We start from the raw sequence: 22,807 nt of genomic DNA, 5'->3' as shown, positions 1-22,807 counted from the left end.
ATTGTCGTCTCTCTCATTGCCGCCCATCGATTCGGCGATGAGTGGAACGCAGACGCCTTCCCTGCTGTGCTTGTTGTACACCATACATGGTCGCAGTCATGAGCAGTAGCCTTGCCCCCGCCTTTCCAGACTTCACTTCGAGTGATCTCCGCCAAGGTGCTGCAGAGATCCCATCCAAATCCATCCAGCTCACCCACCGGTGAGAGCATCATACCCCTTTTTGGCAGGCGAGGAGATCAACCCATCACTATGACGATCGTAGCATGCACTTCATCAGCTGGTGTTGATGTCAAGGACCCGGCGACCCCCTCGCTCACTGGACGCAAAATTGACGATTCGCCCAAAGTCGACAGCAATTCCCTCCCCGAAGTCGATTGGCGAGAGAGGTCGTACCCCGAGACTGCATATTCTTCAATTCCCGAGGTCGTCGAGTTCCCACACGACCCAGAGAGCAGGTACGCTCGCAGCAGAGAAGCCCTCGGACGAGTCCAAAACAGCACCGTCCGAAGCTTCATCTATCGGAGACAGGGGTAGATCCTGGTGGCAGAGGTGCAAGATACCGCTGCTGCTCATCGCCATCGTCTGTGCTGGCGTAGCTATTGGATGCGGCATAGGCGTCGGTCTTGCAGCAGGCAAGGGCCATTCTGCCAGCGACGGCAGCGATATCTCGTGACTCCTGTGCTTCTCTCGGTCACCCAAGACAGGGTACTTACCCTAGGGGCAGCTCAAAACCCTCATCGCTCGCCCAGACGGCGCCCTCTACCTCCCACGCAGTCGCATCGTCCTCCAGCGCCCGCCATCCCTCGCCCACGTCAAGCGTCTACCTCGCGTCTCTGCTCCGCGGCCCAACCCTCCTCAGCAGCGCCGCCCTGCTCCAAGACGACAACGGCACGGCCTGCAGCTCGGCCGTCCCGTACGCGGCCCCGGGCCGTGCGCCCTGCGACCAGGCCTTTGAGCTGAGCGCGGGCTTCGCCTACCGCTGGCGGGGCTGCGGCCAGCTGCCGACCTACGTGGCCTGGGCCGTCGGCGGCGAGGCCGATGAGACGCGCCTCGGCGTCTGCGGGGATGTCCCTCCCGCGGCGCGTTGGGACTGCGGCGCCGGGCAGACGCTGGCGGCGGAGTGGCTTTGCGGGCCAGCGACGATGTGAGAGTTGGACTGCGACGGCCGGTAGGAAGTTGGCTCGCCCCTGTGATGCGCGAGAGAGAGGAGCAGCTGGGGCGTGGGCAGGATACGGCGTTCAGCGTCCAACATCAAGTCGACCGGTTCCAGCACCCGGGTGGAAGGCTAGAGTGGAATGATCAGAGTCACCGTGCTTCTCCTGTATTGATGGATCCCTCGTGACGTGACATGACATCCTGCATCTCGCTGTGTTGGTGGGTTCGCAGACCTCTGGGGACCGCAAGAAACAGCTGCTAGCTAGACGAAATGACCCAAGGCACCAACCTCTCAGCTGTATCGGCTCTTCGAATTCTTGCCCCCGAGAGCCGTGTGCACATTCAGCGACTAGCTTGGTCTGGAAACTTGTTGGGTGTGATAGACATGGTTACAGCGGTAGGTGTGGCGAGCCTGCGTTCAACTTATCACGCGGCCACATGGGCATTTCAGCCGGTACAGAAGAAAACGGGAGCATTCAAAACGTTTGTCATTGCCAGGCAGACTTCTATGCACATAATCACAAATGTCATGCCCGTCACAGATCTGATCTCGTATTCAATTCAAAGCAACTCCCACCTCCACCCTCCGCCGGCCTCACTTTGGCCCGAAGCCAGGGAACTTGTGCAGCCAGCCCTTGGGGGAGGGCATTGGGTCTGGCTGGTACTGCGGCCGCCCCAGGCCGGCGCCCCAACTTTGCCAAGAGCTCTCAGTATCTGCGCCGCTGATGGTCGTGTGAATCGTTGGTGCCATCGAGGGTTGCCGTTGGGGACGCATGGTCCGCAGCGGAGGCACGTCGTCCCTCGACGTTGGGTCGCGTCCGTAGAATGAGAACGAGGATCGGTGCACGTCGTCGACGGGAAGTTCATATCGGCTTGAGGGAGGTCGAATGGCCGGTTCGGGGGGCTGGACGAGCGGCTCCATGTCGTCATCCTTCTGCATGGTGCGGGACTGGAAGAGAAAAGGAACGACCGGCACAGGGGGGGCGGAAGCGTCGGCGGGTACAGCGCGCCGGACGTCCGACATGGAACTCTGACGGCTTGACTGGTAGGCCTCGGATGGAGCGTTTAGCCTCAAGGGGTTGAGACGGTTGACCCAGCTTGCAATCGATGTGCGTGCGTTTGCGGCGAATCCAGCGGGCGGCGCCTGTGAAGCAATAACGTGAGGTCCCTTTTCGACGTATTGGTTCTGCGAAGGCATCGACTGTTGGGCTGGGACCCCTTGGTTGTCGGCGTAGGCGGCCGTCATGAGTTCACCCATGAGGCTTGACGGCGCTCGGCGTACGCTCCGCTGGTCGAGGCGAGCAGCAGCCTCCTGCGTAAAGAGTTGGCTCGGTGCCCTGGAGGCGGGGGGCGTGAGCTTGGCCTTCTTGCGACTGCGGCGGCGCATGCACCACCAAATGCCCACTCCGATACAGAGGAGGACAGCAGCAGCACCTGGCACGTTGTCAGCCTAGTCTTCTGGGTACATCATGGAGAGCCAGCCTACCGATAGAGCCGAACGCGATCCCTAACTTTGGGTCGACCGTCCGCCCAGCGTTGTCAGATCCAATCTGAGAAGCAGCATCGGCAGTTGCTTGGCTAGAAGATGAGCTGGAGGAGCTCGACTCGGTGGATGAAGAGGACGACGAAGACGTTGTATCGGTAGAAGAAGTCGTCGTTGGTGCCGCCGTCGTGATGGTGCTGAGAGTGCTGAGCTCAGTTGGCCGCGGCTGAGAGTCCGAGGACGTGGTTTCGCCAGCACGCTCCGTCTCACCCGCCGCCGGTTGTTCAGCAACAGGCGGCCTGATAGGGTTCGCCACGACGTCTGTCGGTCCGGCGTTCGGAGGCGGCGCGGCGGTACTGGAAGGGAACGAAGTCGTCGTGGGCGATGGCGAGTCGATCTCATCGGAGGAGCTATCGTCAGGGACGGGCGGCTCAATGGGCGCCAGCTGTCTCGGGCGAAGACGACGGTAACGCGGGCGGCGTTCCTCTCGGCTGGGCGGTGTTAGTCTTGGATTGTACAAGAGATGATAGAAGCTGGTTGACACTCACTTCTCCAGAAACCAGAAGCCAATGGGTTGGTCCATGGTGGCAATGAATGTGGTGTATCAAAACGAATGGAATACAGATGACCAGGCCAGCTGTCACGATGAGAAGCGAAAAGAAGAGATGGACGGGCAACAACAACAACAAGTACAAGAAAAACAAGAAAAGAGCAAATGGGCACTGCCCGGGTCTTGGATCACGAAAGGAAGAGAGAAACGAAACGAAGACGCATCACGACTGGATGAAAGGCAACTTGGGATGGAAGTAAGAGAAGAGGTTGGTTAGTCTGATGATGAAATGGGGTTGCAGGTGTAGCAATGCGAGATGACACCCGAGCCATGTCGACCTCAGACCTATGGCGACTTCGGACACAAGCAAGTTGTCGTCTCAGACCCGTCATGTTGGCGTCGAGGTCGCTGTCAGTGTCAGAGAGCCACGACGCCGTGGGGCAGACAACAGAGTAGAGACGAGGTGGCATTGTGGGTGGGCTGGGTCTGGCCGTTGACGATGGGACGGAGTGAAGACGCTGGGGCGCTCAGGTGTTTCATCATGGCAACTCTTACAGACGGCAGGTCCCATCGGGCCAGCCAGCTTCTCTGCAGCTTGCTACGAACCCCAGGCAGGAGCCGCCGGCTTGCAGGGTTCTGGCCTGGGGCAGGGGCTACCCCGGAGCCACCTTTTCTTTCCACTGCACCTCATCCTGCCATTGTTGCGAGAGCCTCAAGCCTTCCTCCTCAGTCAGGAGCCCTCGGGAGCCCTGGAGCGCACTGCGCACTAAGCGCTGCTGTGCACTAGAGCGCTGGGGGGAGGGCTCTCCACTGACTCAGCGGATCGCTCACCTTGAGATGCCCCTTCCTGCAAACATGAAGCACCAGGGGTCACAGGTAGCGCCCGTCATTGGCTGCTAAGTAAAGAAGCGGGGCTCTTCCGTCGCGTCGAGCTCCCCCCTTTCGAGCCAACGGCCCTTTCTCCATCACTACTCCCTCAACCATCCTCAGACAGATCATCGCCAAGATGAAATCTGCCTCGTTTCATCCTCGGCATCGGACTCTTTTACAGTTCCTTGGCGGACCCTTCAGTCCCTTGGCCGCCAGTCAAGCATTCGAGGCCCACTGACCTGCCTCTGCCGCCTGGGCAGCCGATGGTCTCTGCACAAGACACTGCGCCAGCATCAGCCTGGGGTCGTGGCTTGATCGATGCTTCGCCCGTGTCGGGGGCACGTAATGCCACGCCAGACGGCCTGCCCGAAAGAGGGACGCTCGATGTTCGACTCAACCACCTGCTTAGCCAGAACACGGTCGAAATACCGACGCGGACCGGGCTGGACCAGCTGCTTGAATGATCCTCAGCCGCGCCTTGCCTTCTCTGCATTATGCTGCCTATACCCCACAAAGACCAGACTTGCGAGCTGGTTGTTGCGAGCCGATAAGCTTCTCTCAAGAACAAGCATCCCGGCATCCAGCATATGCTTCGAGTCAGCGCTGGCAGATTCTCAAACCACGATCGTCTGCCGAGTCAATTGTGGTGTTTGCGAATCGCAACGTTATCGGGAGCATTGGCTGGTCGCTTGATCCCCCAGATTGCCGGCTCGGCATAATCAACCTTGGACAATCAACTGTTCGTTGCAGGGGTCTATAACCTGCGGCCGGCCGGTAGGCCACGAACCGTCAGACGGCAGTGACCCCGAGGCCACGGCCTGACACTCAATCTGAGAAACTTACACTTACAGATACAGTCCCAACGCTCCTGTTAAGGTTTCTACCACGCGAAATAAACTTCGCGATCACGCAACGAAAGAATTCTCATACTGGTCGCCCTGTGGCCCCGCGATATGACTCGGAGGCCATTCAGGGTCTGTCTCCCACAGCGTCTCAAACACGTACTCGCCGCTGCCCACCTCCTGGTCTATGCCCTCAAGCACCACGTGCGCCTCTGCATTTGGCGGTACCCTGAGCCGTGTTGTCATTTTGGACCCTTCGCATCTCCAATTCACCTCATATGGCCCGAAGGGCGAGTCAAACCATGTCCGAGCTGACCTGACCGTTCCACCCGGCTGCGGCTTCACCAGCGCCTTCCTCCAGCCCGGCAATGCTGGCGAGAGCCCACCCACCACATTATGCATGAACGCGCAGACCGACCCCAGCGCATAATGGTTGAAGGACGTCATTTGGCCCGGGTTAATGGTTCCGTCCGGCAGCATCGAGTTCCAGCGCTCCCAGATCGTCGTCGCACCCATCCCTACTGGATACAGCCAGCTGGGATTATCACGCTCCTGTAACATGCGGTACGCAAGGTTCAGCATGCCGTTATCCGCCAGCACCTTGAGGATCATGGGCGTGCCTGCGAAACCAGTCGTGATCTTGAACTGCTCCCAACGAGTCAAGTAGTCAAGGCGCCCGCACGCCGTCGCCATTTGCTCGTCGTCAAACAGCCCAAACCTCAGTGCAAGCGCGTACGAAGTTTGTGTGTCGCACGCCAATCGCCCTGTCTTCGTCACATACTCGTCTCGGAAGAGATCCCGCAGACGAGCAGCGTCTATCTCGTAGCGCTCTGCCGCCTCAGCCTTGCCCAAGATGCGGCCAACCTTGCCTGCAAGGTCCGTCGTACAGATGAGATATGCGTTGGCCACCATGAAATTGTCTGTCGGTCCATTACCTGGCATGTGGGCTGGTGCGCGAGGATCCAGCCAGTCGCCGTACTGTGGCGATTTGGTCGAGTAAAAGCCCTTTTCATCGCGCGGTACCCCCAAGTCCAACCATAAACGCATGCTCTCCCATTGCGTCGCGAGCTGGGTCTTGTCGCCGAAAGCATTATACAGGTCCCAGGGTGTAATCACGGCGCAGTCTGCCCAGATTGCCATCGGTCTATTTTGTCGGTTGTCGGGCGGTTTGGGGATATTGGGAATAATAACCGGCACTACGCCGCCAGCATCCCTTTGCTCAGCCTCGACATCACGCATCCATGATCCTAAGAAAGCGGCCGTGTCGTACAGAAAATTGGCCGTCGGTGCAAACACTTGGAGATCTCCAGTCCAACCCAGGCGCTCGTCGCGTTGTGGACAGTCTGTGGGCACTGAGACAAAGTTGCCTCGCATTGACCAGACCGTGTTGGCGTGCAGTTTATTGAGCATGGCATGGGAGGATTCGAACCCACCGGTGCGACGCAGGTCCGAAGAGATGACGACGCCCGTGAAGTCATCAACGCAAACGTCATCGTAGCCCGTGATCTCAGCAAATCTGAAGCCGTAGAACGTGAACCGTGTCTGGGCGTTCCTTGTAGGGCCACCGAGCTTCAGGGTGTACTGACTTTTTGCAGTGCGAAGTGGCCTTATGCCTAACTCTTCGTGCTCCATTACTTCGGCATGCCTGATAATCAGGTCTCTGTTGTCTGGCGTGCTGGATATTGTTTTTTCGACTCGCAGCCAGCCCACAAAGTTCTGGCCGAAATCCAGTATCTTCTTCCCGCTCAGCGTCGTGATGATCCTTTTCGCCTTGAGCTCCATCACTTGTCGCACTGGAGCGACTTGGGGAGCTATGAGCTCAGCTGCAGGAAACGGCAAGACATGAGCACGCCCTTTGGCTAGGGTTGTTGCCGATGTGCTTGACCATGTCGGGTCTTCAAGATTGCTGTCGCAGATTTCGCCGTTGTACAGCTCGGAACTGATGAGCGGGCCCTCGAGATGGTCCCAGCTGGCGTCCGATGCGCAAACCACCTCCCCTTCGATCTCGACTTGACCGAGAAACCCTAGCCGATTGCCCCAGATGTTGGCGACACCGGGTCTGCCTAGTCTCGTGGCGAACCATCCCTCAGCAATGTGAGCTCCGATGACGTTGTCCCCCTCCTGCAAAAGGGACGTCACGTCGTACGTCTGGTAGTGAAGACGATGCCGGTAGGACTGCCATCCTGGCGCGAGCAGATGGTCACCTACCCGCCGGCCATTGATCTCAACCTCATAGACGCCGTGAGCCGTGGCGTATAGCCGTGCTGGTCCAGTCCCGGTGCGTCGAAATGTCCTCCGAAGTCGGAATGGGCGTTTTGGTCCCGGGCCTGGTGGCGGACCGGAGATGAGTTGGGCAGACCAGTCGGAGCGGTACAAGAGCGCAACCTCAACACTTAAGCTCGCCCAGTCTGTGGATTGTCCATCGCGCCCCGTAGCGCGGACTTCAATAGATGCCCTCTCCCGCGAGGCTAGTGGAGACGATGGCCAAGGGACGAGGATGGACTCAGGTGAAATTATATGATATGATTCGTCTTGACCGTTGCGTGATATGCGCACCTCGTAGGACGCCTGCTTCCAGTCTCTCACCGTCGTCGCGTCAAAGCGCCATGAGAGACGAGGTGTTGTGGTGAAAAGGCCGAAGCCGTCATGGTGGTGCTCGGCTGTGACCTGTGCGATGGAGACAGCCATGTCGTCGGTGCTTTGGAGTCTGTGCCTGGGCTTGGGTTCATGAGCCGCAAAAGGGCATGACGTCTTAATAGTTGTACCCTGTTCCAAGCTTGGACAGGCTTTCGCTGATCAAAGAGCTTCAGCGTGGGGTTATCGTTGCTTTGGCATTCTTCGCAGCATTCGACAGCTCACGCCGCCGCCGTGGACCTCGCGCCTTGTTATCGCGAGACAACGGATTCTTGTCCGTCCACCGGATTATGGACTGAGCTGATGACTCTGGCCCGGTGTGTGTGTAATTCATCCGCTTTCTGCCGCTGTCCCTTCTTCAAATCCCACCAGAGACGGCGCCAGGGAGTGGTAGAGGCCCACGATGTCCCCTTGCGCTGTAACGAGAAGTGGCTTGCCGTTGCGGGAGCTCAGAGCTGAACGCAAAAGACCAGCACAGCGGCATGAAGGGACTTGGCTCTGGCTGGTAGATGGCGACGGATAAGTCTCCTGGGGATTTACCCCGGATTCTGGTGTCCTAGGGTTCTTCCCCGCGGTGATGGTCTGACTTTCTCTCCGCATCAGTGCCGGTTAGCCGGGAGTTTGGCTCGTGGGGTTGCCAGGACTGGAAGGGATGAGCGACGCTCTTGGACCATCCGAATGCAACATTGGAAAAACTGTCAGGCCACTGCTGTAGATGTCCTCCGGCCGGTGGACTCGGTTGAGCTGTCAGCGAAGTGGTGATGTTCTGGGGTGCACGGTGCAAACTTTGTGGTAAGATGTCGTGAAGGATCTACAGGGTGTTCAAAAAGGCCATCGACCCAGAGCAAACATATTTGGAGACAGGAATTGGATTATACTCAATATCTTGGCGCATGATGTCTGCTCAGACCGACAAAATTGAAGCAGGCTCTCGTTCTGGTGGTGCCGAGCACCATGACAATGATATCGATTTCAAGCATGAGACCGTCGTGCTCAAGTCAGACCACGATGAACTAGGCCTCTGGGCTACTGTGTGTCGGTTCAAGAAGGTGACGTATTCGAAAATATAGAAGTGCTCTAGGCTACATCCATACTGACGCGAAGAGTAGGCCGTACTCATCTGCAACTTGATTGCGATCGCAGCCGCAGCCGATGGCTACCAGTACAAGTTGAACGGAAATATTATTGCCAACAAGGGCTTCGTTAACCACATCGGCTTTCTCAATGCTGCCGGTACAAAGCACGTACTCAACGCCCAGCACACGGCGCTCTGGGGCGCCATGCAGTCCCTCGGCCAGCTTGTGGGCATGCTCTTCCTCAACCCCGTGTCGGATCGCATCGGACGCAAGATGACCATGTACGTCCTCTGGGTCGTGCTCGCAGGTGTAAGGCCTCCTTTCACTTCTTGACGGAACCAGAATAAAAGGGGCTAGCACTGATCAAGGTCGCAGTCCCTCACGCTCGAGACGCTGGTCCGCGACTGGCGAGACTGGTCAGGCGCCAAAATCCTCGCGGGCGTCGGCGTAGGCGCCCTGCAGTCGACGCTGCCCATCTACATTGCCGAGTGGTCGCCGTCGAACATTCGCGGGGCCATGGTCCTCACGTACAGCTTTTGGAACACGATCGGCAAGTTCCTGGCGCCGCTGACGCTCCTCATCTGCGAGAACGCCAACCCACAGGAGTACAAGATTCCCATCGTCACGCAGTGGGGGTTCCTCGGCATCATGCTGCCCATCTTCCTCTGGCTGCCCGAGACGGCCCAGTACTATGCCGAGCGCGATCTCGACGAGAAGGGTCGCGCATCTCTCGACCGCGTGAACGGTCAAGTGCCCGCCTACGATGTCGACGCCGAGTACGCCATCATCAAGAACTCGATCCTCGAGCAGCGGCGACGACGCCACGAGCTGGAGGAAGACGACGGCAGCAGCCGAAAGGGGTGGAAGGAACTGGCTGACTCGTACGTCGAGTGCTTCCGCGGCTCGAACGCGCGACGCACGCTGGGCTCGGCGCTGCCAGCGTGTGCGCAGCAGCTGACGGGCCTGTCGTTCCTGAGCACGTACGCGTCGCTCTTCTTCCGCCAGGCCGGCTTCGCCGACCCGTTCCTCATCACGACGGTGCTGACCGTCATCGCGCTCGTGACGTCCGTGGCTCTGATGCTGTGGACGGACCGGTTCGGGCGCCGCCTCGTCGTGTTCGCGGCGGCCTGCGTCTCGACGCTGACCATGCTCGTCGTCGCCGCCATCGGCCTCGCGCCGACGTCGCCGCCGCTGCGCAGCTTCTGCATCTTCGTCGCGTGCGTGTGGTCCTTTTTCAACAACGCCCTCGGCTCGCTCGGCTGGGCGTTTGTCGGCGAGATTGCGTCGCAGAAGTTGCGTGCGCGCACGGCCGGGCTGGCGGCCGGCTTGTCGGTCGTTTTCGGCTTGACCTTCAACACGGCGCTGCCGGTCATGCTGGACACGGAGGGGGCGAACATGGGGTACAAGACGGGGTGGCTGTTCTTCGGCGTCGGTGCCGTGACCTGCGTCGTCGTGTGGTTCTTTGTGCCGGAGCCGTCGCGGCGGAATAATGCTGAGATGGACGAGATGTACGAGAAGGGCGTGCCGGCTTGGAAGATGAAGGATTACGTGACTGATGTGCAATTGGCCCAAAGGCAGGCGAGGGGACGTCACGAGGAGGTCGCCTGAGGGGAGCGCAAATGACGATGACCTCTATGACTGGCGATACCTTGTTCTCGGAAGACAACCTCAAGAACATGAATTTGAGGAATGGAAGCGCAAGCAAGGGCCAATGAGCTATCACAGAGTTACCCCTGAATGAGTTGAAGCTGCAGATCAGCCACGCATGGGAACAGACAATATAGAGCTTGGTATCCTCTTGATAAACTTGCCTGGTAGCAAGACGGCATTTTTTGTGAGCCCGATAAAACACAATAATACATACAGCACGGTCAGCAAGCATGCAAACACTCAGAGTACGTCGTCAAGGCTTCGTTCGTCTAAAATCAACAGACTACGTGGCAGTATTGGGCCACAACACCATCACCACCAGAGTCTTTTTTGTCATGACAAGTCATTGCAGTTTGCCGCCTCCTCCCCACGCCGTCGCCAGCACGCAGTCGTCCGGCAGTCCCATGCCTCCGTCGCCTCTCGTCTCCTACATCAGAAGCTGACGCAGGGCCTCCTGCTGCTCGGGCGTCAGCCTCTCGGCGATGTAGTTTGAGATCTGTCCGCCGTGCGTGTTGTTCGCTGAGTTAATGTACGCGCTGACCCAGGGCGCTACGGCCGTCACCTCTGGGTAGTCGTCGCGCGTGATCGGACGGCACGTGTTGAGCGCTGTGTAGGACAGGCCGAAACCAATGTCGTCAACGTCGGCCTCGGCGATGAACTCGTCGCCGACACCGCTTGTCACCACGGGCGGGTTGACCAGGAGCGTCAGCAGGAGACCGACGGACCGCGCCCAGCCCTTCTTGAACTGCTCCGCAAACGCCTTGGACTCGCACACCGTCTTGGCAAGACTGATGACAGCGAGCTTACGGTCGACAGGGTTGGCCAGCTTCTCTGTGTCGGCGAGGATGAAAGTGGGGTATACGTTAGCAAAGAGACCCTGCGCCAGCTGATTCGTGTGCTGGACCACATAGTCGGCGCCGAAGCCCGCCTCTTGCCGCGCCGAGACCAAGTGGTAGAACCGGACAAAACGCAGCTTGAGAGACTCGGCGGGCTGGCCCTCGAGCTTGGAGTACATGAGCTGCAGAATGTGACCAAAGTATTGGTTCAGCGCGTTCCTAGACTATGGTTAGCTCGAATTATTCCCATCAGAGGCAAATATACGTACGGCTCGAACGTCTTGACGACAGACTCGATCACGTCAAAGCCGTACAGCTGGAACTTCTTGGTGCTCAGGAGACGCTGGTAGATACCCAGAACTTGCTCCAGAAGGTTCTCGGAAACGATATAGGACTTCGTCGCCGGGATGATGGCCGAAAGCAATCTCGTACAAGCAGGAACGTTACCCTTCGTGTCCCAAATGCCAGGCGCGAGCAGGGGTGCCAGGAAAGCCTTGTAGTTCTCCGAAATGGCGTCTGCTGGGCTGACCTCGAGCAGTTGTGCCAGGATCTGGAAGACGTACTGCTGGAACTCTATGGGAAGAAGTTAGCACGATGCATCAATGGGAATGGTGTAACTCGATCGACTAACCCGTGACATCCTCGACAAGGATCTGGTGGAACGGCTCCCACAGCTGCTGGTTGAAGAGGCCAGCATTCGTGGAGGCACAGTACCTGACGAGGGCACCAAGAGCCTCGAAGTGGTAGTAGTAGAAGCGGGGGTTGCTGGGGTTGGTCTTGATGATGTTGGTGATGAGGATGAGGTGCTTCAGGACGCGCTCAGCTACGGGCGCAGCGCCTTCCTTGATCACAATGAGCAGACGCATGACGCAGCGCATCAGGAACTCGTTCTCCTGAAGCTTGGGCGCCGCCGTCTCCTTCTCGATGAGTTTGAAGAGGTGGTCGAGGAGATCCTTGGCGAAAGGCTCAATGTCCTCCCTCGGGAACACCTGCTTTCCAGAGTCCTCCGTTAAGAACAGTACGCGCTCCACAGCAATGGCTGCATATGTGTAGACGACGTAGTTTTCGGACGCCAGATTCTGGATGAGGGGGTTAAAGGCGACCTTCCACTGGTCCTTGTTGAACTGGCTGCGGAAGGTGTGGAGGTACTTGATGGCATCGACCTTGGCAATGGGCTCCACGCTTGTGCTCGTCAGGTCGGCGGCGATGTGCTGCTCGAAGAAGTCGACAACGTTGACTAGGGGGTTGACGGTCTTGACACCCTGGGCCGCCGTGACGGCGCCCTTGGACGCAATCGAGATGAAGAGGTAGACGGCCGTATCCTTGGCCTTCCAGTCCGACTTGCCCTGCGTAAGGTAGTGGTTGATGTACTTGCTAACAACACCAGTCACGAGCTGCTCAAACCTCTCCTGCAGCTTGCGCAGGAAGTCGGTGGCGGCGCGACGCCTCGAGTCGGTATCGGAACCCTCCAGATCCCTGCGGATGAACTCGATGGGCTCGTCCTCGAACATTTCCATGTCCGACTCACGCAAGGCGACGTTGGGCAGGATGACCTTCTCGACAACCTGGCCCAAAACATCCTCGCTCGCAAACATGGACGAGTGTTTTGTCGTACCGGCAACAGCGGTGAGGAAGTGCAACGCCTTGCTGACGATCTGGTCGTACTTGGTCTCAAGACCAGTGGTCGAGAGGAGGTTCCACGCGCTCGTGATGAAGGGCTGGGTGTAGTTGGCAAAGTCGTCGTCGTACTTGATAACGTAGAGCTGCAGGACTTCGCAAATGTCGGCCTTGACCGTGTCGACGATACTGACCTCATCGTCCTCCTCGGTGTTGAGGAGGGGATTGGAGTAGGTCAGGTACTTGTGCAGAAGCTCAGAGAGGGAGCTGAGATGCGTCTCGAAGATGGGAGGCATGTCGTGGGACGAGAGGTCGTAGAAGATTTTCATCATGAGGCTCAGGGCGTCAAACCAGCTCTTCAGCACATCCTTGTTCTGGGCATTGGCATCGATCTGCTTGTCGGCGGCGATGAGGAGCTTGACAAAGGGCTCGGCAAATGTGCTGATGACATGGTTGATCTCGGTATACAAATCGTCGGTCCGGAAGAGCGGTCGCCAGCGGGCAAAGATGGAGTGTGCGACTTCGAGGACACCAATATTGACCTTGGGGTCGGTGTTGGAGAAGCGGTCAACGAGCTCCTGGGTCAGCGTGTCCCAACGCTGCCAGAAGTCCGAGTCGGCGATGATGCTGATGGTCTCGCCGAGCTGTGACTGAATGGAAGGAGGGCAAGCAATCATCAGGCCAATAAGCTGCTGTTTGATGGTCTTCACCTCGTCGGCAGGCAGCTTGTAGTCTCCCTCGGCGTTAACATAGTTGTTCCGGATAAAGTTCTTGAAGGCCAACGAGGCGGCGAGACGGGTCTTAGGAGGTAGCGCCTCGGAGGCGACAATGTTGAGAAGCTGGATGGAGTATTGCGGCTTGACCTGCTCTTGCTTGAGGGCGCTTTCGGCTGTGGGAGGCATTGTTTGTTAGCAACCAAACAGTTATGGCGGGGTACTATTTTGAACGGAGAGGGGGAGGGGGAGCTCCCTCTGTACAAACCCTTCTTGTGCTGAGAGGGATCGAGAGTCGCATCGAGTAGTTGGGCAATGGTGCCCATATCCGCAGCCATCTTGACGGTGATGCACGGCGTTTCCTGAAGAGGTGATGGGGGGGGGAGAGGTTTTGCGTGGGATCTTGCTCGTCCTCAAGATTTGTTTGGGTCCACGATGAATGGGTTGCTGTGGGGGATGAAGCTTCAGCGGGACATATGCAATAAGGCAAGGTAAGGTAGGCAGACAGAGAGAGAGAGGGTGGGATAAAATTACGGGAGCATCGATTTAGGTAAGGCGGCAGGGGCGTGCGTGGGCCAGAGCGGGAGCCAGCCTCGGGACGCTTGGGCCTGCCTTAGATACCTACCTAGGTAAGGTAGGTAGGTACCTTCAGCCTGTTCATTCAGGGCCCCTCCCCCGAACTACAGTGCAAGGTACCTAGCATATCTCACTGCACGTCGTTTTTAGGGGGGTCAATACCACTGGAAACCACGCCTGGACACGGTGGCTGCCGGCTCGCTTGGGTCCGGTTCGAGACTCTGACCTCCCTTACCTAAGGTAGGCCCCATGGTGGCATGCTGGACCTAGGCCGCCTCGTAAAGCTCCAACGCCACCTGCTCTGCCGCCCCCTCTGTTTTACTCAAGAGACACGTTCATGAAATCTCTTCTTGTCTCTCTCTTCTTTTCTTTTGCCTCGTCTCTGAAACAATCCGGCAACATGGCGAAAGCTGAGCATCCCATTCCTCCACCGGACTTCGTCATTGGCCGGAAGCTGGAAGAACAATGGTGCGAGACAGCGGGGATCAGCTGCCCACGCCCCAGCCAATCGCCGCCGCCCAAAGCTCACCACCTGCGGTGCGTCTGGTGGTCCATGCAGGTACTTCCGGTACTTCCTAGCAGCATTGCATCTTTCGATATCTGGATCTGGGCCCCTGACCTGACCTGCCGCATTCGACAGTCGGGATCGTCCGTCATTTCTCGTCATTCTCTTACCTTGATTCCTGATCAGTGATCACTGACCACGGATCACCACGCAGCCCTGACGATTTCTTCAACCCCTCCCAGCCGCCCTATGCGATATCTAGCTATGCGCCGCCCGTCTCCCATCGCTTGGTGATATCACGACTCGAACCCCGGCGCGGCCCTTCATTCGCTCCAGACGAGGCCGGAACAGCCACCGTTCCTGCAGAGGCAGAGCCTGCTCAGTCGACTCAACTTGGCACGACTCATCTCGCCTTGCATCCCCAGCTTGGAACAACCCCCCCGACTCGGATCCTCGTCCGACGACACGAACTAGCTATCGATCGATCATCATCACTCTCTCGACACTCTCTTGATTGCCTGACAACGGCCGACCAGTTCCCACCTTGATGCGCCTACTCGTAGGTTGCTCCTCTAGCCTGTCACTCTCGACCTTGGCACCCACATACGACCTCCCCCACCCAAAGGCTGCACATCGTCGTGACGCCTGGCGGACCTCGAATTTCCTGAGCAACATGCCATTTTCGTCTTTGCCAACCTCATAATCCGATCCATTTCCATCCGAAAACACAGGCACGGCAGCTCCGTCCTTCGGCGCAGACGCAACAGCCGCCCTCGAGCTCGCAGCCGAAACGGTCACAGACGTATCGCGCGCCCCTCCCCCCCGTAGCATACCGAGATCCGCCCGAATCCGACAACCCAGACGAGCCTATGTCCCGCTCGCCAGGAGATGTCGCATCCTCGCCAGACTCGAGCCGCGCCGGAGGCCTCGCCAACGTCTTCAAGGGCTTGACCGGTGCCAAGTTGACCAAGTCCCCGCCTCCCATCGCCCAGTCCATCTTCCCTCCCGCCATCTCGCCCATGGTCGACCGCCCGACCGGAGCCACCCCCGTGGCCGCTGATGTCCTGTCCAGAAACCACATGGAGGCCTTTGAGCAGCTCAAGAATGGTTCGCCGAACGAGCGTGCCGCCGCAGCCGATTCGCTTCGCTATGCCATCTCCGAATACCCACTCAGCCCCGTCCTGGATATCTGGTACGCTGCAAAAGACCTGATCGATGCAGGAAAGGCAAGTGCGGCTCGTATCGCAGGTTGGGAACTGCTCGCCGAATGTGTCAAGCACAAATCATCCACCGACCTCGAGCGGAAAGAGTTCTTCCAGACCCTTACGGCGCCCGCCAACCCAGAGGACTTCCATCTCCAGCTCGCATCACTCGTTGACCTGACGAACCACGGCCGCGACCTCTCTGGATTCGACTATGACGTTATTCCGCTACTTCGAAAGTGGCTGCGCGAGGCGTACCAAGCTGTTAAGGTGGCCAGGAAGCACGCGAGCCGGGACGCCAAGAGAAACCCGAAATTGAGAGTCTCTGTAGCGGGCGAAGAGAAGAACCTACAGCAACTCTTTACGTTTATCGTCGAAGTCACCAAATTCAGTTCCAACGTCGCTGACGAGACTGCGCTCGCCGGCTTGGTCAACGCTCTTGTCGCCATATGCCTGAACACGATCGTCGAAGACGATCTGCGTGCGTGCATTGGCGTCATCGATGCCATCGTAACCTTCGGGTCTTTGCCCAGCGGCAGCTTCAGGGAATGCGTCTTGGTTCTGGGTTCCATCTTCTGCCTAGTGCCCAATCTCCACAAACCTGCTTGGCACACTTTGTCAATCATTCTCAAGTCGCACAACGGACACGCCACAGTGAGGGTACTGTTGGACCTCCTTCGCGACCTGCCAGCGGACGGTAACAGCAAGGGCAAGGACACTAGAGACATTCGCGGCGCCCTGGCTGTCCTAGAAAAGCTCGTGGCGAAGAGTACTGAGAAGGGGTACCCCACAGTCCCCTTCACCCTCCTCATGAACGGTCTCGTGGCTACAGTTCAGTGCACGCCGTCAGCCCGGGTTCACTGTGCCGTTCTCAAGCTCCTCAACTCGCTCTTCAGCGACAGTGACGGCAAACTTCACCACATGATCGCTGAGGAGAACTGGACGACGGCACTCAGCATTGCCACAGAGTGTTCCAAGAAAGCAACTCAGGCCACTTCAGGAGACAACGACGCCACCAAGACTGAGACTGAGTCGGACCGACCTTATGAAGCAATTCGTCGTGAATTGCTGCGCATGATTGCTCGTCTTGAAAGTCTAATGACGAGCAAAAATGGCAGCTTCGTCCCTCGACCCGTCGTCATACAGTTTTTCATGGACGTGCACACTCTGATTCCTGACTCCACTGCCGTCGTTGTGCTTGACTACTTCCAGGAATTCAGATGTTGCTCCCCATCAGATCTGGAGTGGGAAGACAATCTGGCTTTGGTCCGTCGAGGCTTCTTTGGCAATCGGCAGCGCTCTTCGCATGTCCGACTCCTGGCCCTTCGTTCCATCACGGATGCATACGAGATGATGGACCTCGTTGGCGAGGAGATGGAAGAGGACTGCATTGCCACTCTAGTAAAGGATCTTCTCAGCGACGTCTCTGCCGAGACAGATGTTGCCGTTTTAGACGCACTCGTTTCGCTCATGGTCGATGTCGCCATTGCGTCTGACCAGGAGCTCTTCAACTTCATTATCAGCACTCTCAAGAGCCTTGTTTCCAGCGACAGACTGGAGCCGCCCGCCTCGCAAGCACTTTCGCCTGGAGCTCCGCCGACCTTGGAGCGATCTCCGTTTGAGTCAGAATCGTCAAAGTCGGATATTGTCACCCAAGGTTTCGTCCGGCTCTTCATGCGCTGCATGAATGCGAACGGACTAAAATCAGCAAAGCTCTTCGATATCTTGGTCAGCATCGCTCGAGGGAGCCACAACCAAATCGACGCTCGGCTCACAGCAATGAAGCTCCTCTTCAGACTCAGAGCTGACTGGGCCAGCTCCATCTTCCTAACAGTCGAGACGGAAGCAGAAGGCCTCGCAGCCTCTCTATACCGTACTGAAGCATCGCTTGCTCGAAAGCAGGCTGGTGACGCCACCTTGTCAGCCCGAGCGTCTAGGGCCGAACATGGCGGCCCTGTGAGATCTGCCAGAGCTATTTCATTCAGTCATGCCGGCACCCAGGATCGATCGTATCCCATCCGATCCGTCAGCGGTGCGAACAAAACCGTGCCGCGGCAAAAGCACTTGTGGTCACTACCTGACCAAGATGCACTTCCAGAGAAGCCGTCTACAATCGCGAGCTCTGTCCTGGTGTCTTACTCGGAAAAGGTTTCACAATATCTTTCCAATTCAGAGGAGCCCAAGGCCGAAGAGGACAGCACGCATCATGTGGCTCTCAACGTGACAGCATGGTTGAGTACCATCAACACCATTTTCGAGAACGGCTGTGACTGGGAGGTTTTCAGTATGATACTGGTGCACCTGCCCTCACAGCTCAGCAATCATGCCATGTTCCGCGGGGCACTGACCGAGATGCAAAGGCTTCGCCGTGTCGTGTGCGAGCAGATTCGATTGAATGCTTTTCAGGAGCCCCCCACATACACGGGTCTCCGACGGGCTGATGTTGCCATCTGTCTATTCCACAGCTTGACCATGATTCTGAGCTACCATGAACACTTCCTTAAAGACCAAGAAGACGAAATCGTGCGAGCCTTTGTGCACGGTATTTCAACATGGGAAAGGTGCGCAAAGTATTGCATACATGCTCTGTCCATTTGCTGTCATGAACTGCCACTTTCGACGAGCAAGTGTTTGGTGCAGATGCTCCAAAAGATGGCCCAGATCATCACGCAACCACACGTCGCCATGCACATTCTCGAGTTCCTGGCCGGTCTCAGTCGGCTGCCAGCCTTGTATGTCAACTTCAGGGAGGAAGAGTATCGCATCGTGTTCGGAATCTGCATTCGGTACCTGCAGTACATCCGCGACAAACAGCAAAATCACCGAGCCCTTGAGCTGTCACCAACCACTGTTGATGGCAACTCTGCATCAACGGACGACCTGCCGCAGTACGTGTACTCGCTAGCACACCATGTCATCACTTTCTGGTTCCTGGCGTTGAGGCTCCCGGATCGTTCCAATCACGTGGGTTGGATCGCGAAGAACCTCTTCGCAAACGTCGAGAGCGGGCAAGGCCTTGAAGAGCAAGCCATGGTTACGATTGATTTCATGCAGCGGGTTGCGTATGCGGACGCAAACGAGTCATCATGCGACCCTCTCTTCACGAAGGAGAGATTCGGAGAGATATTGACGCGAAGGTGGCTGATAGGAAACAGCATCGTCACAATTGAGCAGGCCACAGCCACCGGTTGGGCCCAGATTACTAAGAGGCAGCCCTCAGGCACGTCGTCTTATATCGTTAGGGAGAACTTCCGACCGCCACCCGCTCACCAGACAATGCAAGGAACCGAAGTGGTTCGGGCCAGCGACCACAGTAACAACGTGCTGCCCAGTCATCTGATGGTGCAACTCATGACATCCATTCCACAAACTTCCGAGTCGCTACGGCCCATTCCGTTACCCGACGATGACGCTGTACAGAGAGCTGTCCGAGTTTTCGACCGGAACTCAACGGTTGACGGCCACAAGGTGGGTGTGATTTACATTGGCGAGGGCCAGACAGATGAAGTCGAGATTCTCTCCAACGTATCTGGCAGCAGCGACTACGTTGAATTCTTGAACGGACTGGGGACCCTCACCAAGCTGAAGGGATCAACATTCAACACCCAAGGCCTTGACCGTGATTACGATTCGGACGGACAGTACACGTTCTGCTGGCGGGATCGCGTCACGGAGATGGTCTTTCATGTCATCACACAGATGCCGACGAACCTCGAACGTGATCCGCAATGCATTCTCAAGAAGCGTCACATTGGAAATGACTTTGTTAACATCATTTTCAACGATTCAGGCCACCCTTTCCGCTTTGACACGTTCCCAAGCGAATTCAACTACGTCAACATAGTCATTACGCCCGAGTCTCGCGCCTCTTTCATCGCGAGTCGTGAGGCGCCGCCTGCGGATAAGCAGCAATTCATGCCGTTTTACAAGGTCCAGCTGATGAGCAAGCCTGGATTCCCGACCATTTCTCCCGCGTCGGAGACCAAGATGGTATCCCTGAAGGCGTTACCAGGCTTCATTCGCCTCCTCGCACTCAACGCGTCCGTATTCTCCCTGGTCTGGGCCAATCGTGAAGGTGGTGACACAGTCAGCTCGTGGCGAAATCGCCTCCGCGAGATCAAGCGCCTTCGAGAAAAGCATGGCTACACACCGGCTACGCCGACGAACCACCAAATCACATTCGGACAGTCGCCCTTTGGACCGCCACAAGCCGGCGGCTCCACGCCCTCGCCGCCAACCACATCTCTCGGCGGAGGGCACCACGGTGGCAGCCTCGCGGCCGCCACCCACTCCCAGGCTGCTGCCGATCTCTCCAGACCGGCCAGCAGCGTGCGAGACAGTTTCGGCAGCAGCCTGCGCCGATCCTCGGTCGCGACCTTCTTCACAAGCACGAGCGAGCAGACATCGCATCGCAGCTCCATGCTATCAACGACGACAACGACAAACGACACGGAGATTTCGCCAAGCACCGGCCTCGACTCTCTCGTCGAGTCGGTCGATTTCTCCCGGTGGGCTTGACATACTCGTCGGTATCAGCCGGCGCAGTCCACCCTTGTATCATGACCAGACCCTCATCAGCGGGCACCGTGCTTCTGCATGCAAGGTCTCTCGCGGCCAATTTTTCAGGCCATAGTGCACGCGTGATGAAGGCAGGGCAACAGGAGCCTTTTTTTACAGCAACGCAAAAGGCAGGACACGGGAAGGGATCGGGCAAGGGAAAGGGAACAGAAGGGGGTTGGGCGCAGGGTTTACGATCACATGCGGATACCAAAAAGTTTTTGTTATTGCTGTTGTTGTTGTTTCCATCACCATAGCACTATTGATTTGAGTCTTTTTCATTTCTTCGTTTTCCATCTTTACTCTCCTGCCTATGGGGGTTTCGTCTGCCTTTCCACTTAGACAGTCAATTTTGCCGCGATGGCTACGGTACATGCTTCTTCACCTATTTGTTCTGCTCGTGAATCATACGTGGCTCGGCCGCCTCACGATGATGAGCTGGACATGGGCTATTTGTTCCGCGTAAACTCTCAGGTCAGGCCTTTTTGCAAGCCCGTCGTGTATGTTGCCCAGCGCCGGAAGCCTTTTGTGGCTGTGGTCAGCCGCCGTCATCTGCCATGAAGGAGAACGAGAAACGAAAGGAAAGGGGGGGAAAGAAGACTTGCCTAATTTTTGCATACTCGCGTCGCCGCCTCGCAGACCGTCAACGTACATGTGCTTCATCCCCCTCTGCGCCAGACGGTCCATACACGCACCCACCAGACTGACCAACAAGACGGTATCGTCGCCGCCCGTAGCTTCAGGGGCCCCATCTGCGCTCTTCCGCCGGGTCGTCGGGTGTGATGCGGAGACCGGAGAGAAGCGGCTCTTCTCCCTTGCAACACACACGCACGTCAGACCTCCCACGTCATCGCCGAGCGTCCTGGCCCACGGCAGGTCTTCGGCGGCAGGACTTCCGTCGCGCGGAACGTAGAGGACCGCCGCGGCGACGACGTCGCGTCCTTGGTACCCGACCACGACATCTTCGACATGAGTCGTGCCCTCGAGTCGCGAGAATTGCTCGCCGTAGCCGAGCCGCTCGCCTTGGCCGATGCCGCCATCACTCTGCTCCGCAAAGGCCACGACACGGCTTACGTCCCCCTCATCGCAGGCCCGGAACTCGAGACCGGGAACCACTAACGAGGAATGCGGTGGTGCCTCATCGAAAGATACAATCCAGTCCGAAATTTCACTGCCGGGGCCGCTATCGTGCCATCCACGCTTGGCGAACCAGTCCTTGCTGCCAGCATCAAAAGGCACGCCGGCGAGGAGTCGTGGGAAGGCAGAGCCCAGCAGCAAGGCCTCTACGCCCGGCGTCCGGCTCAGTTGGGCGAGTGCCACGCCATGCAGTGCGGTGCCGATACCGCGACGGCGATGGTCCGGGTGGACGAGGAGCAGGGCCAGGGAGCCGAGGAGGTTCGAGGTCAAGGTGGAAGGGTAGGTGGTGTAGGTCGCGCAAAAGGCTATCAGGGCGTCTGAGTGGGGATCACGGACCGTCAAGTGCATTGCGTAGCCATCGCGGCGAAGGAGGGGCGCCAGCACATGTTGAGGAAGATGGAAGCAGGCGGGCAAGCAGGCGCGCCAGAGGGACGTTATGGCAGGGAGGTCACGGTTCGGGGACCAGAACTGGATGGGCACTTTGGGTAAGGCTTGCGGCGGGCTTGAACAGGCGTGTGGCTGGAAGAGAAAGCTGGCAGCCTCGACGAGTGACGAAGGTGAGAGGGATGTTGCTTGAATGACGGTTGGAAACGATTCGGCCTGAAGGCTGTGAGCGCAGATGTCACGACAGGCGAGTATAATCTGGGGTCGGTCATCGCCAATCTGGAAGGCTGTAGCAGCTAGGCTAGCCTGCGAAGGCTCTTCGGCCGAAGGAGGGCCTGTAATGACGAAGATGATGGCTTTGCATCTTTTTATGAAGACTTTGTGGGCATCCGTTATGCCGCCGTTCTTAGTGTATGGGACATGCCGCACGAGAGGATGTTGCGTGGCTATTGCCTGGCCCAGGGGTTCGAAGGGATCCTGGAATTGTGGCGTTTCACCCGGCGGCTCAATGACGGGTGTCAAGAGAAGGATGAGATCCTCTTCAGCCAAATGTTTAGCAAGAGGCAGATACTCTAGGTGATCCCAGAGGAGAGTGGTCGTCGGGTTCACCATGGCCGCTGATGGGTTTGAGATGTGTTGAGGTGAGGCACCTACCCCAGCCTTTTCCGATTACTTGTCCAGTTGGCTAGGCAAGATAGTGCGGGAAGATGAACTTCAGACCAAGTCGACGAATGAGAGGAGAAATGGACGGTGGCGGTACCAATCAACTGGCGGCGGAGTGATTCTCGAGCGAGAAGAGTTGTTCCCTGCAGTGTTCCCTGTAGTTCGAAAACGGCTTCAGAGTGTTGGCCCGTCGGATGCAATGAGTGTCGGTCAGGTTCTGGTGCGTTTTCTTGGGCATATGGCTCAAGAGATTGAAAACATTATTTATAATTCCTGCGTTTCTGAGCGCTTCTCACAGCAGACCATTGTGCCAATCTAGTGACAGACTTGGAAAGGGAAAACCCAGGAAAGAGAGGG

The 22,807-nt window shown here is 57.6% G+C and overlaps 7 protein-coding genes across 7 annotated transcripts; 3 read left to right on the top strand and 4 right to left on the bottom strand.

The window, feature by feature from the left end:
- Positions 1-249: 249 nt before the first annotated feature.
- On the top strand, positions 250-1,148 carry D7B24_000726 (uncharacterized protein; the record flags this gene model as incomplete). The annotated part of the gene is made up of 2 exons (XM_028634978.1): positions 250-426; positions 615-1,148. The coding sequence occupies 2 exons, from the start codon at positions 250-252 to the stop codon at positions 1,146-1,148; spliced, it is 711 nt and encodes a 236-aa protein (XP_028492426.1).
- A 602-nt stretch (positions 1,149-1,750) lies between these two features.
- On the bottom strand, positions 1,751-3,221 carry D7B24_000725 (uncharacterized protein; the record flags this gene model as incomplete). The annotated part of the gene is made up of 3 exons (XM_028634977.1): positions 1,751-2,589; positions 2,642-2,994; positions 3,187-3,221. 3 exons carry the CDS (start codon positions 3,219-3,221, stop codon positions 1,751-1,753), a joined length of 1,227 nt encoding a protein of 408 aa, XP_028492425.1.
- A 1,742-nt stretch (positions 3,222-4,963) lies between these two features.
- D7B24_000724 (uncharacterized protein) lies at positions 4,964-7,588 on the bottom strand (the record flags this gene model as incomplete). The annotated part of the gene is made up of 1 exon (XM_028634976.1): positions 4,964-7,588. The coding sequence occupies one exon, from the start codon at positions 7,586-7,588 to the stop codon at positions 4,964-4,966; it is 2,625 nt and encodes an 874-aa protein (XP_028492424.1).
- An 839-nt stretch (positions 7,589-8,427) lies between these two features.
- D7B24_000723 (uncharacterized protein) lies at positions 8,428-10,218 on the top strand (the record flags this gene model as incomplete). Its single annotated transcript, XM_028634975.1, has 3 exons — positions 8,428-8,565; positions 8,644-8,919; positions 8,986-10,218. The coding sequence occupies 3 exons, from the start codon at positions 8,428-8,430 to the stop codon at positions 10,216-10,218; spliced, it is 1,647 nt and encodes a 548-aa protein (XP_028492423.1).
- Positions 10,219-10,687: 469 nt separating this feature from the next.
- Positions 10,688-13,764, bottom strand: CSE1L (Exportin-2; the record flags this gene model as incomplete). The annotated part of the gene is made up of 4 exons (XM_028634974.1): positions 10,688-11,315; positions 11,366-11,669; positions 11,728-13,602; positions 13,695-13,764. The coding sequence occupies 4 exons, from the start codon at positions 13,762-13,764 to the stop codon at positions 10,688-10,690; spliced, it is 2,877 nt and encodes a 958-aa protein (XP_028492422.1).
- A 1,612-nt stretch (positions 13,765-15,376) lies between these two features.
- TSC2 (Tuberous sclerosis 2-like protein) lies at positions 15,377-20,227 on the top strand (the record flags this gene model as incomplete). Its single annotated transcript, XM_028634973.1, has 1 exon — positions 15,377-20,227. One exon carries the CDS (start codon positions 15,377-15,379, stop codon positions 20,225-20,227), a length of 4,851 nt encoding a protein of 1,616 aa, XP_028492421.1.
- A 509-nt stretch (positions 20,228-20,736) lies between these two features.
- D7B24_000720 (uncharacterized protein) lies at positions 20,737-22,399 on the bottom strand (the record flags this gene model as incomplete). The annotated part of the gene is made up of 2 exons (XM_028634972.1): positions 20,737-20,789; positions 20,887-22,399. The coding sequence occupies 2 exons, from the start codon at positions 22,397-22,399 to the stop codon at positions 20,737-20,739; spliced, it is 1,566 nt and encodes a 521-aa protein (XP_028492420.1).
- Positions 22,400-22,807: the final 408 nt, after the last annotated feature.

The sequence above is a fragment of the Verticillium nonalfalfae genome (assembly GCF_003724135.2).
Source record: "Verticillium nonalfalfae strain VnAa140/NRRL 66861 chromosome Unknown scaffold_110, whole genome shotgun sequence".
NCBI classification, from domain to species: Eukaryota; Fungi; Ascomycota; class Sordariomycetes; order Glomerellales; family Plectosphaerellaceae; genus Verticillium; species Verticillium nonalfalfae.
This window is presented reverse-complemented; position numbering and strand designations above follow the sequence as displayed.